This window comes from Macaca mulatta, chromosome 13 (assembly GCF_049350105.2).
Source record: "Macaca mulatta isolate MMU2019108-1 chromosome 13, T2T-MMU8v2.0, whole genome shotgun sequence".
In the NCBI taxonomy this organism is placed as follows: Eukaryota; Metazoa; Chordata; class Mammalia; order Primates; family Cercopithecidae; genus Macaca; species Macaca mulatta.
The window spans coordinates 6,711,774-6,727,799 of NC_133418.1; the positions used below are offsets into that span (position 1 = coordinate 6,711,774).

The 16,026-nt window shown below is 42.5% G+C and overlaps 1 protein-coding gene across 2 annotated transcripts; it reads left to right on the plus strand.

The window, feature by feature from the left end:
* The first annotated feature begins 64 nt into the window (after window positions 1-64).
* UNC50 (unc-50 inner nuclear membrane RNA binding protein) lies at window positions 65-15,685 on the plus strand. 2 transcript variants are annotated; one of them, XM_077958229.1, is made up of 7 exons: window positions 67-167; window positions 1,192-1,475; window positions 2,211-2,331; window positions 10,859-10,936; window positions 13,612-13,751; window positions 13,837-13,938; window positions 14,295-14,470. In XM_077958229.1, exons 2-7 carry the CDS (start codon window positions 1,196-1,198, stop codon window positions 14,318-14,320), a joined length of 747 nt encoding a protein of 248 aa, XP_077814355.1. In that variant the 5' UTR covers window positions 67-167; window positions 1,192-1,195; the 3' UTR covers window positions 14,321-14,470.
* The last annotated feature ends 341 nt before the right edge of the window (window positions 15,686-16,026 follow it).

Below are 16,026 nucleotides of genomic sequence, written 5' to 3' on the forward strand. Positions count from 1 at the left end.
CGAGAGGTGGCGCGTGCGCGACGGAAGTGGGTGCGCGTGACGGGGCGCGCCGGAAGCGCCCGCTACGTTGCGGGAAGGGAAGCCCGCCCTGTGGCGGCTGGGCTCGGCTGCTGGGAGGAGGTGGTGAGCTGGTTCGGACGCGGGTCGAGGCTGTAGCGGGATTCCAGGTGAGGCCTGAGGACCGCTCTGTCCTCCCGCAGCCCGGGTTCGCGCCGGGGGCCATTTAATCCCGACAGCTTGCGACCTGATATCACTGCGGCCTGACAGTGACCATGTCGGCGTCCGGCCCCTCGGCCGGCGATAGAGTTGCGGATAAAATGAAAGGACGCCCAGTTACCTTTGCATCATAGATAAAGAGCATTTAGTATTAGCATGTCCGAAATGTTGCGTGGGATGTAGGCGTACTAAAACCTTATTCGTGGCCTGTCTGAACTCCACACGGAGCTGGGCATTCTGTTTTTATTTGCTAAACCTGGCGGCCGTATCCGCGGCCCCGGGCAGGGAGGGAGCAGCTGGGCCCGGTCAGGCGCTGCCGGCGTCCCGGGGGCCTGCGAAGTGGAGGGGAGACGGGCAGCCGGGCAGTGGCCGGCGCTCCCCGGAGCTCGGACCGGTTGGACTGGACTCCGACGCTACCGCTCCCTCTGCTGACCTATTCCGGATGTAAAACACTAGGGATCGGAGTTTTGCTTGGTTTTTAATCTCATTCTAGTGACCGAGGAGCTTGCTGGCAGTGCGCTGATGGAACTATGTGAATAGGCCATTTGTTTTACCTTTTCGGTAACACTGTTCTAACCGGCTGAAACATTGCTTTCTTAGGCATTTTCTTAAAAGCTTGGTGGTTAAGAGCACGGAATTTCGAGACAGATTTGGAATCTTGGCTCTATCACTCTTCTTGGAGTCATGGGGCTGTCACATCATCCCCGTCTCTGTAATGGTAGCTGCCCCTGGATATGTGTTACTAAGTGATTGAGAAGGGTGAGCTGTTGCCCTTGCCTGAGGTTGCAGGCTGCGGTTCCCAAGCCCCAAGCCCCGCCTCAGAACCAGCTGCATTTGCTTTTGACTCCTGGCCTTTCTCTAGGGTTGGGAAGAACATGGAAAGTGACCTCCCTGCCAAGTAACTCAGAAGAGGGGTGCCCGTAGCCAAAAGTTTCTTCAGCATACGTGTAAAAGAAATGTTTTTCTTCCATCTAGGAAGATGTTACCGAGTACTTCAGTGAATTCCTCAGTGCAGGGGAACGGAGTCTTGAATTCCAGGGATGCAGCAAGACACACAGCCGGAGCGAAACGCTACAAATATCTGAGAAGGCTTTTCCGCTTTCGGCAGATGGACTTTGAATTTGCTGCCTGGCAGATGCTCTACCTGTTCACATCCCCACAGAGAGTTTACAGAAATTTTCATTATCGAAAACAGACGAAGGACCAGTGGGCCAGAGATGACCCTGCTTTCTTGGTCCTGTTAAGTATCTGGCTCTGTGGTAAGTGTGTTTGTCTGAGACAGAATTGAACGCTTAGCGTTTCTGATTAGACTTTTTATTTGTTATAAATGTGTTGTGGGTCAGAATCTGGAAATAGTGGAAACTATTTCTCCTTTTTACTGAAGCCTCAAAAATCTCACAGGAAAGAAAGTCGTAGTCTTGGTTCTACAGGTCCCAAGCAGATACCAGAGTAAACTGTTACCCTAGGACATTGAAAAGCAGGGGACGAAATTCACTCCATATCTTTTCAACTACTGTGAACCAGTATGCAGCTGACTGTGAAAAGGAATATGAAACTGGAAATTGCATTTCAGTCAGGCAAATCCAGAGTGAGAATTGTAAAAGTATTGATGTGAACCTGAGAAACTGAAGTTCTCCATTTCCATAATGCAAGGGTCTCATTTACCTGTAGGGTGTTGAGGTGGGTAAGATATTGAAGTTTACAGGGTGTTTTGCACCTTAACTGGACTTAAGGTATGTTAGTGCCTTCTCTAGACTGGCGTTCTAAATACTGAGGCCACCGTGGTGAATCAGCCTGGCAGGGGCCCACCTCAGGAAACTTCCAACTCTCTCAGTGGCCACGCTTTGTTCCAAGGTGGTGTTCACACATCTTGGGAGTTTTGTGTACAGACCTGTCTCTCCCACTAGCCTGGGCATCTGGAGGGCAAGGGATGTGTTCTGTATTTCCAGAACCTAGCCGAGTCCCTAAATGAATCTTGTGAATCTTTCTTTCAGTGTCCACTATAGGATTTGGCTTTGTGCTGGACATGGGATTCTTTGAGACAATAAAGCTTCTCCTTTGGGTTGTATTCATAGATTGTGTAGGCGTTGGTCTTCTGATAGCAACTTTAATGTGGTAAGTACCATAACTTTGGTTTTTCAGATACTGTTGTAGCATCTCCATTTGTTTGCTTCAGAGCTACAATGGCAGCAGATGGAAATTGAAACCAAGGTAGAGTCACTGAATGATCGATTTTGACTGCCAAGATTATTACAATTTGCCCTCCTGGGTTGCCACCTAGATCAGAAAATAAAGACTGGTTTATATTGTCAAATATAGCAAATAATTGAAATAATTATGTTTTGAACCCAAAATATCTGAGATAGGTCTCAATTTAGAAAGTTTAGTTTGCCAAGTTTAAGGACACGCCGGTGACACAGCCTCAGGAGGTCCTGAGGACATGTGCCCAAGGTGGTCGGGGCACAGCTTGCTCTTACACATTTTAGGGAGACTTGAGATATCAGTCACCATGTGTAAGAAGTACATTGTTAGCCGGGCACGGTGGCTCAAGCCTGTAATCCCAGCACTTTGGGAGGCCGAGACGGGCGAATCACGAGGTCAGGAGATCGAAACCATCCTGGCTAACACAGTGAAACCCCGTCTCTACTAAAAAATACAAAAAACTAGCCGGGTGAGGTGGCAGGCGCCTGTAGTCCCAGCTACTCGGGAGGCTGAGGCAGGAGAGTGGCGTAAACCCGGGAGGCGGAGCTTGCAGTGAGCTGAGATCTGGCCACTGCACTCCAGCCTGGACGACAGAGCCAGACTCCGTCTCAAAAAAAAAAAAAAGAAAAAAAAATGAAAGTGGGGAAAGCAGGTTATAGTTAGATCAGAGACAAATGGTTGCATCCTTTTGAGTCTTTGATCAGCCTTTCACTGAACACACAACTTACTTGTGAGAGGCAAGTACAGGAATAGTCATTTATGCCTTAGTCTGGCTCAGTGAGTCTGCATTTTTAGATGAACAATGGGGCAGAGGAAGCAATCAGATAAACACTTGTCTCGGGTGAGCAGAAGGAGGACTTTCTGTCCCACACCTGTAAAGATAAGCTATCTTAGGAATAAAATAGGAGGCAAGTTTGCCTGACACGGTTCCCAGCTTGACTTTTCCCTTTGGCTTAGTGATTTTGGGGTCCCGAGATTTATTTTTCACATACTAACAAAATCCCTGGTTTTGCAAAAATGTTACAGATTGAGCCAGTTCTGCTTAAGTTGTCTGGATGATAGCATGGTTTTCTGCATTTGTCAGGAGGGACCACTTCTTGATATTCATTGCGTTTAAATCCATTTCGATCTAAAGGGTTATTTTGTGGAATCTTACTTTGAATCTTTGCATTAAATGAAGTATACTTGAAAAAGAAGGATTTTTTTTAAACTTCTCATGCCTTCCTACTGAGAATAAAACTCTTTAACCCTCACCCCCCTCTGTCTCTCTGTCACACACACACACACACACACACACACACACACAGGCTTTGTCAAAAGGGTTCTCAGTCTGACTTTGGTTGATTTAACAACAGCAGTGTACTGAGGACAAATCTGGTGTTTAAATCCTTCTGTGTGGTTGGCATGCTGGATGAAGGGCAGGGGATGTGGCCAGTGATCTCAGTGGAGGACCAGTGGTTGAGTGGGCGTGGTGGTCATTGTAGTGAACATTTCAGTTACAGAGAGACCTGGGTCCAAATGCCAACTTAGTTATCTGTGAAACCCCCCTTTTTTTTTCTTTATTATTATACTTTAAGTTCTAGGGTACATGTGCGTAACGTGCAGGTTTGTTACATATGTATACTTGTGCCATGTTGGCGTGCTGCACCCATCAACTCGTCAGCACCCATCAACTCGTCATTTACATCAGGTATAACTCCCAATGCAATCCCTCCCCCCTCCCCCCTCCCCATGATAGGCCCTGGTGTATGATGTTCCCCTTCCCGAGTCCAAGTGATCTCATTGTTCAGTTCCCACCTATGAGTGAGAACATGCGGTGTTTGGTTTTCTGTTCTTGCGATAGTTTGCTGAGAATGATGGTTTCCAGCTGCATCCATGTCCCTACAAAGGACACAAACTCATCCTTTTTTATGGCTGCATAGTATTCCATGGTGTATATGTGCCACATTTTCTTAATCCAGTCTGTCACTGATGGACATTTGGGTTGATTCCAAGTCTTTGCTATTGTGAATAGTGCCGCAGTAAACATACGTGTGCATGTGTCTTTATAGCAGCATGATTTATAATCCTTTGGGTATATACCCAGTAATGGGATGGCTGGGTCATATGGTACTTCTAGTTCTAGATCCTTGAGGAATTGCCATACCGTTTTCCATAATGGTTGAACTAGTTTACAATCCCACCAACAGTGTAAAAGTGTTCCTATTTCTCCACATCCTCTCCAGCACCTGTTGTTTCCTGACTTTTTAATGATTGCCATTCTAACTGGTGTGAGATGCTATCTCATTGTGGTTTTGATTTGCATTTCTCTGATGGCCAGTGATGATGAGCATTTTTTCGTGTGTCTGTTGGCTGCATAAATGTCTTCTTTTGAGAACTGTCTGTTCATATCCTTTGCCCACTTTTTGATGGGGTTGTTTGTTTTTTTCTTGTAAATTTGTTTGAGTTCTTTGTAGGTTCTGGATATTAGCCCTTTGTCAGATGAGTAGATTGCAAAAATTTTCTCCCATTCTGTAGGTTGCCTGTTCACTCTGATGGTAGTTTCTTTTGCTGTGCAGAAGCTCTTTAGTTTAATTAGATCCCATTTGTCAATTTTGGCTTTTGTTGCCGTTGCTTTTGGTGTTTTAGATATGAAGTCCTTGCCCATGCCTATGTCCTGAATGGTATTACTTAGGTTTTCTTCTAGGGTTTTTATGGTATTAGGTCTAACATTTAAGTCTCTAATCCATCTTGAATTAATTTTCATATAAGGAGTAAGGAAAGGATCCAGTTTCAGCTTTCTACTTATGGCTAGCCAATTTTCCCAGCACCATTTATTAAATAGGGAATCCTTTCCCCATTTCTTGTTTTTCTCAGGTTTGTCAAAGATCAGATGGCTGTAGATGTGTGGTATTATTTCTGAGGACTCTGTTCTGTTCCATTGGTCTATATCTCTGTTTTGGTACCAGTACCATGCTGTTTTGGTTACTGTAGCCTTGTAGTATAGTTTGAAGTCAGGTAACGTGATGCCTCCAGCTTTGTTCTTTTGACTTAGGATTGTCTTGGCAATGCGGGCTCTTTTTTGGTTCCATATGAACTTTAAAGCAGTTTTTTCCAATTCTATGAAGAAATTCATTGGTAGCTTGATGGGGATGGCATTGAATCTATAAATTACTTTGGGCAGTATGGCCATTTTCACGATACTGATTCTTCCTATCCATGAGCATGGTATGTTCTTCCATTTGTTTGTGTCCTCTTTTATTTCACTGAGCAGTGGTTTGTAATTCTCCTTGAAGAGGTCCTTTACATCCCTTGTAAGTTGTATTCCTAGGTATTTTATTCTCTTTGAAGCAATTGTGAATGGAAGTTCATTCATGATTTGGCTCTCTGTTTGTCTGTTACTGGTGTATAAGAATGCTTGTGATTTTTGCACATTAATTTTGTATCCTGAGACTTTGCTGAAGTTTCTTATCAGCTTAAGGAGATTTTGGGCTGAGACAATGGGGTTTTCTAAATATACAATCATGTCATCTGCAAACGGGGACAATTTGACTTCTTCTTTTCCTAACTGAATACCCTTGATTTCTTTCTCTTGCCTGATTGCCCTAGCCAGAACTTCCAACACTATGTTGAATAGGAGTGGTGAGAGAGGGCATCCCTGTCTTGTGCCAGTTTTCAAAGGGAATTTTTCCAGTTTTTGCCCATTCAGTATGATATTGGCTGTGGGTTTGTTATAAATAGCTCTTATTATTTTGAGATACGTTCCATCAATACCGAATTTATTGAGAGATTTTAGCATGAAGGGCTGTTGAATTTTGTCAAAGGCCTTTTCTGCATCTCTTGAGATAATCATGTGGTTTTTGTCTTTGGTTCTGTTTATATGCTGGATTACGTTTATTGATTTGCGTATGTTGAACCAGCCTTGCATCCCAGGGATGAAGCCCACTTGATCATGGTGGATAAGCTTTTTGATGTGCTGCTGGATCCGGTTTGCCAGTATTTTATTGAGGATTTTTGCATCGATGTTCATCAGGGATATTGGTCTAAAATTCTCTTTTTTTGTTGTGTCTCTGCCAGGCTTTGGTATCAGGATGATGTTGGCCTCATAAAATGAGTTAGGGAGGATTCCCTCTTTTTCTGTTGATTGGAATAGTTTCAGAAGGAATGGTATCAGCTCCTCCTTGTACCTCTGGTAGAAATCAGCTGTGAATCCATCTGGTCCTGGACTTTTTTTCATTGGTAGGCTATTAATTATTACCTCAATTTCAGAGCCTGCTATTGGTCTATTCAGGAATTCCGCTTCTTCCTGGTTTAGTCTTGGGAGATTGTAAGTGTCCAGGAAATTATCTATTTCTTCTAGATTTTCTAGTTTATTTGCATAGAGGTGTTTATAGTATTCTCTGATGGTAGTTTGTATTTCTGTGGGGTCGTTGGTGATATCCCCTTTATCCTTTTTTATTGCGTCTATTTGATTCTTCTCTCTTTTCTTCTTTATTAGTCTTGCTAGCGGTCTATCCATTTTGTTGATCTTTTCAAAAAACCAACTCCGGGATTCATTGATTGTTTGGAGGGTTTTTTTGTGTCTCTATCTCCTTCAGTTCTGCTCTGATTTTAGTTATTTCTTGCCTTCTGCTAGCTTTTGAATGTGTTTGCTCTTGCTTCTCTAGTTCTTTTAATTGTGATGTTGGAGTGTCAATTTTAGATCTTTCCAGCTTTCTCTTGTGGGCATTTAGTGCTATAAATTTCCCTCTACACACTGCTTTAAATGTGTCCCAGAGATTCTGGTATGTTGTATCTTTGTTCTCATTGGTTTCAAAGAACATCTTTATTTCTGCCTTCATTTTGTTATGTACCCAGTAGTCATTCAGGAGCAGGTTGTTCAGTTTCCATGTAGTTGAGCGGTTTTGATTGAGTTTCTTAGTCCTGAGTTCTAGTTTGATAGCACTTTGGTCTGAGAGACAGTTTGTTATAATTTCTGTTCTTGTACATTTGCTGAGGAGTGCTTTACTTCCAATTATGTGGTCAATTTTGGAATAAGTGTGACGTGGTGCTGAGTAGAATGTATATTCTGTTGATTTGGGGTGGAGAGTTCTGTTGATGTCTATTAGGTCTGCTTGCTGCAGAGATGAGTTCAATTCCTGGATATCCTTGTTAACTTTCTGTCTTGTTGATCTGTCTAATGTTGACAGTGGGGTGTTGAAGTCTCCTGTTATTATTGTATGGGAGTCTAAGTCTCTTTGTAAGTCTCTAAGGACTTGCTTTATGAATCTGGGTGCTCCTGTATTGGGTGCATATATATTGAGGATAGTTAGCTCTTCCTGTTGAATTGATCCCTTTACCATTATGTAATGGCCTTCTTTGTCTCTTTTGATCTTTGATGGTTTAAAGTCTGTTTTATCAGAGACTAGGATTGCAACCCCTGCTTTTTTTTGTTCTCCATTTGATTGGTAGATCTTCCTCCATCCCTTTATTTTGAGTCTGTGTATGTCTCTGCATGTGAGATGGGTCTCCTGAATACAGCAAACTGATGGGTCTTGACTCTTTATCTAGTTTGCCAGTTTGTGTCTTTTAATTGTAGGATTTAGTCCATCTACATTTAAGGTTAATATTGTTATGTGTGAACTTCATCCTGCTATTATGATATTAACTGGTTATTTTGCTCATTAGTTGATGCAGTTTCTTCCTAGCCTCAATGGTCTTTACATTTTGGCATGTTTTTGCAATGGCTGGTACCGGTTGTTCCTTTCCATGTTTAGTGCTTCCTTCAGGGTCTCTTGTAGGGCAGGCCTGGTGGTGACAACATCTCTAAGCATTTGCTTATCTGTAAAGGATTTTATTTCTCCTTCACTTATGAAACTTAGTTTGGCTGGATATGAAATTCTGGGTTGAAAATTCTTTTTTTTAAGAATGTTGAATATTGGCCCCCACTCTCTTCTGGGTGTAGAGTTTCTGCCGAGAGATCTGCTGTTAGTCTGATAGGCTTCCCTTTGTGGGTAACCCGACCTTTCTCCCTGGCTGCCCTTAACAGTTTTTCCTTCATTGCAACTTTGGTGAATCTGGCAATTATGTGTCTTGGAGTTGCTCTTCTCGAGGAGTATCTTTGTGGCGTTCTCTGTATTTCCTGAATTTGAATGTTGGCCTGCCCTACTAGGTTGGGGAAGTTCTCCTGGATGATATCCTGAAGAGTGTTTTCCAACTTGGTTCCATTTTCCCCCTCACTTTCAGGCACCCCATCAGACGTAGATTTGGTCTTTTTACATAATCCCATACTTCTTGCAGGCTTTGTTCATTTCTTTTTCTTCTTTTTTCTTTAGATTTCTCTTCTCGCTTCATTTCATTCATTTGATCCTCAATCGCTGATACTCTTTCTTCCAGTTGATCAAGTCGGTTACTGAAGCTTGTGCATTTGTCATGTATTTCTCGTGTCATGGTTTTCATCTCTGTCAATTCGTTTATGGCCTTCTCCGCATTAATTATTCTAGTTATCAATTCTTCTACTCTTTTTTCAAGATTTTTAGTTTCTTTGCGCTGGGTATGTAATTCCTCCTTTAGCTCTGAGAAGTTTGATGGACTGGAGCCTTCTTCTCTCATCTCGTCAAAGTCATTCTCTGTCCAGCTTTGATCCGTTGCTGGCGATGAGCTGCGTTCCTTTGCAGGGGGCGATGCGCTCTTATTTTTTGAATTTCCAACTTTTCTGCCCTGCTTTTTCCCCATCTTTGTGGTTTTATCTGCCTGTGGTCTTTGATGATGGTGACGTACTGATGGGGTTTTGGTGTGGGTGTCCTTCTTGTTTGTTAGTTTTCCTTCTAACAGTCAGGAACCTCAGCTGTAGGTCTGTTGGAGATTGCTTGAGGTCCACTCCAGACCCTGGTTGCCTGGGTATCAGCAGCAGAGGCTGCAGAAGATAGAATATTGCTGAACAGCGAGTGTACTTGTCTGATTCTTGCTTTGGAAGCTTCCTCTCAGGGTTGTACTCCACTGTGTGAGGTGTGGGGTGTTGGTCTGCCCTAATGGGGATGTCTCCCAGTTAGGCTACTCAGGGGTCAGGGACCCACTTGAGCAGGCAGTCTGTCCGTTCTCAGATCTCAGCCTCCGTGTTGGGAGATCCACTGCTCTCTTCAAAGCTGTCAGACAGAGTCGTTCGCGTCTGCAGAGGTTTCAGCTGCTTTTTGTTGTTGTTGTTGTTGTTTAGCTGTGCCCTGTCCCCAGAGGTGGAGTCTCAGTTGAAAATGCAGAAATCACCTGTCTTCTGTGTCGCTCGCCATCTGTGAAACTCTTAGTCCCAGTCTCTTTATTTTGTAAAATTGAGTTAACTATTTTGTCCAATTTTTGAGAGAATTATGTTATGAAAAGTACCTGACACATAGTTAAGTGTTCAATATTTGGTAGTTACTAATATTTTAAGCAAAACTCTGCAACTATAACTTCTGATGATACCAGCCTTTTTTTTTTTTTGAGATGAAGTCTCACTCTGTCACCCAGGCTGGAGTGCAATGGTGCAATCTCAGCTCGCTGCAACCTCCACCTCCCGGGTTCAAGCAAATCTGCTGCAGCGTCCCTGAGTAGCTGGGATTACAGGCATACTACCACCACACCCGGCTAATTTTTGTACTTTTAGTAGAGACGGGGTTTTGCCATGTTGGCCAGGCTGGTCTCGAACTCCTGACCTCAGGTGATCCTCCCACCTCGGCCTCCCAAAATGCTGGCATTACAGGTGTGAGCCACCACGCCTGGCCAATACCACCCTTTTACAGGCGTAGCTCAGATATGCTAGTTCCATGCCAGACTACTTCAGTAAAGCAAATATCGCAGTAAACTGAGTCACAGAGATGTGTTGGTTCCCAGTGCATATTAAAATCATATTTACACTGTACTGTAGTCTTAAGTGTACAGTAGCACTATGGCTCTATAAAGCAATGTACAGACTTTAAAATGCTTTATTGCTAGAAAATGCTGACACAGAGACGTGAAGTGAGCATATGTTGCTGGAAAAATGGCACAGGAAGACTTGCTGGACGTAGTTGCCACAAACCTTCAATATGTAAAAATGAAAAAACTACTGTATCTCTGAGGTGCGGTACAGTGCAGTGTGATAAAATGATATATGCCTGTATTTTTCTTTGTAACTTCTGACTAGTACAGCAGAACTTTTGTATATGCTAGTTAGCCAATAAATGCTGTGCACTGTTAACATAAATTCTAAAATCTGGCCTAGAATTAATACTAATGTAAGTCACATATTCATTACCAAGAAATTCATGAAAAACAAATGGTGTATTTTGAAATTTCAATAAATAAGACTTTCAAAGGAATAGTTTCATAATAAGCATTCTGCCATGAATACAGTAATTCTGGAGGCCACTGTCTTAGTCTGTTCTCAGCGCTGCTATAAAGAAATATCTGAGACTGGGTAATTTATAAAGGAAAGAGGTTTAATTGACTCACAGTTCTGCATTGCTAGGGAGGCCTCAGGAAACTTACAATCATGGCGGAAGGCAAAGGAGAAGCAGCCACCTTCCTCACAAGGTGGCAGGATGGAGTGAGTACAAATGGGGGAAATGCCAAATGCTTATAAAACCATCGGATCTTGTGAGACTCACTGACTATCACAAGAACAGCATGGGGGAAGTTATGTCCATCTGGCCCCACCCTTGACATACGGGAATTTCGGAGATCACTGTTCAAGATGAGATTTTGGGTTGGGGACACAGCCAAACCATATCAGCCACAGAAACCAAATCAACCTGGAGTTAGCACTTTTCATGTGAGTCTGTATCATAGTTCGAATTAAATAGAAAGGGATTCAGTGTAGTTTTGAGAACCTATGTTGTGTGAGGAACTAGAAGGAGAAATGACTGCATGTAATGATGACCATCACAGATGTATTACTGAAGCCAGCATAAGGAGGTGGTTTGTGGAGATGGGGAATAGTTGACTCCTGGCACCAGGAATTGCAAGTGCAGAGGCATAGAGGTGTGGAACAGCATGCTAGGTCTGGGAGCATAGGGTGACACCGAGTGACTGGGGAAGAGATGTGACTACAGAAATTGGCCTTAATGCCATTCAGGAAAAAAATTGGACTTTATCTCATAGACTGCATGTTTGGGTTGGGGGCAGAAGGAGGTGGGGAGGTTTGAGGCTTTGAAGTAAGGAAATAATGTCAAACTCACACTTTAGGAAAAATCTTTTCCATGGCAGTGGAGGAGGCAAAAGTTGGAGTAGTGAGTGGGCAAGGCTGGATACACTTGCAGAGGTCTGCGTAGGAGTAGAGGCGGCCCAGATAGTATGGTGGTGATGGGAATAGAGAGGAGAGATGGATTCGAGAGCTTCCTGAGATAACAAGGTATGAGGAGGATCAGGAAGGGGGAGTAGGTGGGAGGCTCCTTTGGGATGGCCTGCAAGGTTTGGCCTTGGAGGACTGAGGAAGCAGCAGGTGCAGATGAAGCAGCCCTTGATGGCCTGTTGAGTTCAGGGAACTTGTTGAAGAGTGGAAAAGGTCAGTAGACACTGAGGTTGATGACTCTAGACCTAGAGGCAAGAGTCTGGGCCATGATGAGCCTCTGACTGGCGTTAATATGGAGCTGGGAGGTGAAAACCACAGTGCCTTGGAGTGCTCTCAGAAGGCACATCTGTCTTCTAGAGGAAAGACTCTCACTGAGGCCAGAAGCTTGGAAAGTGCCCATTTGGGATAAGCAGGGGAATAGGGGCAGCAGAGAACTTCTGCTTTCATAGAGGGTGCTCTTGGGGAGTGAGCTACATGTTGAGTCCATACAATTTGAATGGCACACATTCTTGGCTAAAAAGGAAACTGTCTTGGTAAGCTCTAGTTTGTTCAGTATTGTTTTGGCATTTTCAGATAACTAAATGCAGGAACTGTTACCATTAGTATTGTACCATGTTTTTCATCTGTTTATTTTTCATTTTTATCCCCAGTGTCAGAATAGTATATTCTTAATTGTATCCTTGAGATGAAATGAAGTGATACATTAAAAAGTACATTGAATTTCCAATATATGTTTATAATACAACTTTTGTTGTTTGAAGATCTACTTTTCTATTACTTGGATATTTTACTTTTTATTCATCATTGAACTGAAAAACTAGTAGGCCATGTTGCAGAACAGTGACATACGCTTGAGTAATTGTTCTTACGGCTGGATGTGTCACTCTTCCTAACTGCTTCTTACTATTTCATCCTCCTCTTAATAGGGGTCTTGGGCCTTGGGCCTGTTCATTATCCACATTTTTTTGGTGACATGATTCAGGCCCGTGGCTTTAAATATTAATATCATCTACACACTGATGAGTTTATATCTCCAGTTTGGACTTGTCCTCTAAACTCTAGACATGGTATACAACTTCTTACTCCATACTAGTTGGCATCTTCAACATAACAGGTCCAAATTCAAACTTCCGCACACTCCTTCCCACCTCAGAACCACTCTTCTCACAGCCAGCCCCACCTCAATTGAAGGCGGCTCCATCTCCATCTTCCATTTGTTCAAGGCAGAAATCTCTCAGTCATCCTTGAGTCTTTTTTTCTCATACTGCACATCCAATAATGTCGGGGGTCTACCTTCCGAGTATCATGTGTGCCACATCTTAGCACCTCCACTGCCACCAGTCCCTCTGCTCATCTCTTCCTTGCTGTAGCCTTCTAACTGGCCTCTGCTTCCAGTGTTGTCTCTCGAGTGTGTTCTCAGATCAGCCACCAGGGAGGCTCTGTCAAGGCATTTAAGTCAAATAAGGCTTCTCATTTCACCAGGAATAAAAGCCAAAGATTGTAAAATGGCCACAGGCTCCATGAAACATGGAGTCAAACATGGATCCTGTGTGACCTGATGTTGGACCCAACCCTGTTTCTTCTCTGACTTCATTTCTTGCTTTTCTTTCAGCACATTGGTCTTTTTACCATTCCTCAGACCTGCCAGGCACCATCACTGTCCTTGGGTCTTTACCCAAATGTTACTTTATAACCCTCATATGTAAAATTGCATCTCAGGTTTGTATTCTCCACATTTCTCTACTGCTCTCTCTCTTTCCATAGTACCATCTAACATATTTATCCATGGTCAGTCTTCCTAGGTGGAAGGTAGGGATTTTTGTCTGTTTTGTCTACTGGTATAGCTCTAGAATTTAGAATGTCTGCCACATAGTAAGTAAACATTTACAGAATCAATTTTATTATGAAAGAAATTTTAATTTTGCTCTTAGGTTCATCTCTAACAAGTATTTAGTGAAACGACAGAGCAGAGACTATGATGTGGAATGGGGCTATGCTTTTGATGTGCATCTCAATGCTTTTTATCCACTCCTGGTCATTTTGCATTTTATCCAGCTTTTTTTCATCAACCGTAAGTAGCAGTTACTTAGAATATTATCCAAGTCTTCACTGCATGCATTGGTGAAGGGACTCATGGTCTGCATCTCTTCTGGCAGATGTTATCCTGACAGACACATTTATTGGATATTTAGTTGGAAACACCTTATGGTTGGTTGCAGTTGGCTATTATATCTATGTCACTTTCCTGGGATACAGTGGTAAGTAATTTTTTAAAATGTTTTTGGGTGAGAACATAGGAAGAGGGGGAAAGTTGTAACAGTAATACTAAGAGCTTGCTTTTATGGAACACTTACAGGCACTGTCCTAAATATTTTATGTGCATTATCTCATTTAATCTTCATAATTACACAGGTTTACTTGTTTCTGGTTTTCAAATGAGGAAACTGAGGCACAGAGATTAAGCAGCTTACCCATGGTCATGCAGCTAGAAAATGGCCTAGCTGGTATAGAACAGATTTTATACTTTGAAGGAGCCATGTTAAACCATACTGGTTATCTCCAAATGACTTGCAGGAATCCAAGACCATTCGCTCCTCTTCTCCCATGCTTTCAGGTTGTGGGTTACCAGCCGCAGGGTAGAGCGAAGAAAGGTGGGACCCAGAATCTTGTTACACAGGTCTATGAACTGAAGTTCTCTAAAGCCTTTGGAGTCATACTTCTCGCCCCCTTTTTAGTTTTCTTGATTACCGTATGGTTCTGTAGACGATCACAGAAGATCGGGCCCAGCATTTATTGTCCTCAGGACATGTTTGCAGATTTACTCTTAAATCCTGTTGTCAGTTCATTTTTCTTAATATGAATGAGGAACATTATTTTTCATTTATGTTAAGAAATGATCTCCATTAAATAAAGCCAAATAAAATCTAGAGACTGCACTGTATGTTTCTTAGCCCTTCCTTTCCTGTTACTGTGGATGGTTAGGGCCTAACTGTAAATACAGATGGCTTTGACTGTGCCTGGCTCCAGAGTTGTTCCCACCCCCATTCTCTCCCCCTTCGGCTGGTTGGCCAGGGAACACTTAACGCCTTCATTGTAATGCTTTGTTTGGGGAGTGCTTTCTCTAGTCCAGGGGAGATGTTTGTGCCATTTCTAATGAATTTTGAAAGTGTTTTGTGATGAGAACACTGCAGCACTGTGGTTTCTCTAAGTGGTTATTTGAACACTGCTCCTAACTCCTATACCACTTAGAATAGTTGGAGTACAGCTCAGTTTCTGTTTAAGACCTTCCTGTATGAGAAATACTCAGGTCAGGATGCATGGGGTAGGCCCGCCAACTAACCAGTGACCAAGAAACATCAGTATTTGGAGCCAGATTTTTTTAGTTTCAGTTCTTTTCTGAAGCCTGGGCTACTAGTTGAGCTCACACCTTCTTCAAGTGAGGGTATAATGCTTTACACTGGAAAATCTCAAATAGCTAAAAGATATTTTCCTGTATCATCCATCTCTGTAGTTGAAGTTGGACTCCTAGAGGCTTCTGAGGCAGTCACAAGTTTAAATTCACCACTGTTTTCATGAATATTTGTGATATTTCTCCCTGTTAACCTCTCTTGGTCCAGTGTATGTCCCACTCAGTCTCTGTGCTGAAATAATTCCTCTCCTAGGTTTCTTCCCAGCCCTAGACAAGAAGGAAACAGCACAGAGGGGTTGGGAGGAGTAGTCTAGTTCTGGGTATAAATAGCATAATCTTACTGATTCAAAAGATGGATTCCCTTCCACCCCACATGTTGAAGTAAGCTGTCTTTCAAAATGTTCATTTATTAGTCATAATTTTTTTTAAAAAATCAGTTTGGATTCCTTTCTTTTCCAGCATTGCCATTTTTGAAAAATACAGTAATTCTTCTGTATCCATTTGCACCTCTGATTCTGCTCTACGGGCTGTCCCTGGCACTGGGATGGAACTTCACCCATACTCTGTGTTCTTTCTATAAGTACAGAGTGAAATAAAAAAAAGTGAGAATATTCAATCATAACTGTGTCAACAGTATTGTGAAGTGATCATTTCTTGTAAAACTTGTAAATAAACTATCTTTGTAGATATCTTAAAGGTGTAAAGTTTGCAAATTTGAAGAAATATAAACACTGTGGTCAGGTACATTCCTTAAAACTAATTAAATGTACATTTCTGTAATAAATATTTTTTAAACTAAAGCATGTGTGTTCACTCTAATATTTGCAAACCTAAGAGCTACATGTAAAATGCTAAGGGCATGGGGAAAACATGTAAAACAACATGAATTAAGTATTTTTGAAAGAGTATCTAGTTGGAGAACAAGGGAATAATCATC

Coding starts and splice junctions, on each gene's coding strand:
- UNC50 (XM_077958229.1), top strand. CDS start 1,196: ATGTTACCGAGTACTTCAGTGAATTCCTCAGTGCAGGGGAACGGAGTC. Junction 1,476..2,210: donor GTTAAGTATCTGGCTCTGTG/GTAAGTGTGTTT, acceptor TCTTTCTTTCAG/TGTCCACTATAGGATTTGGC. Junction 2,332..10,858: donor CTGATAGCAACTTTAATGTG/GTAAGTACCATA, acceptor CTGCATTGCTAG/GGAGGCCTCAGGAAACTTAC.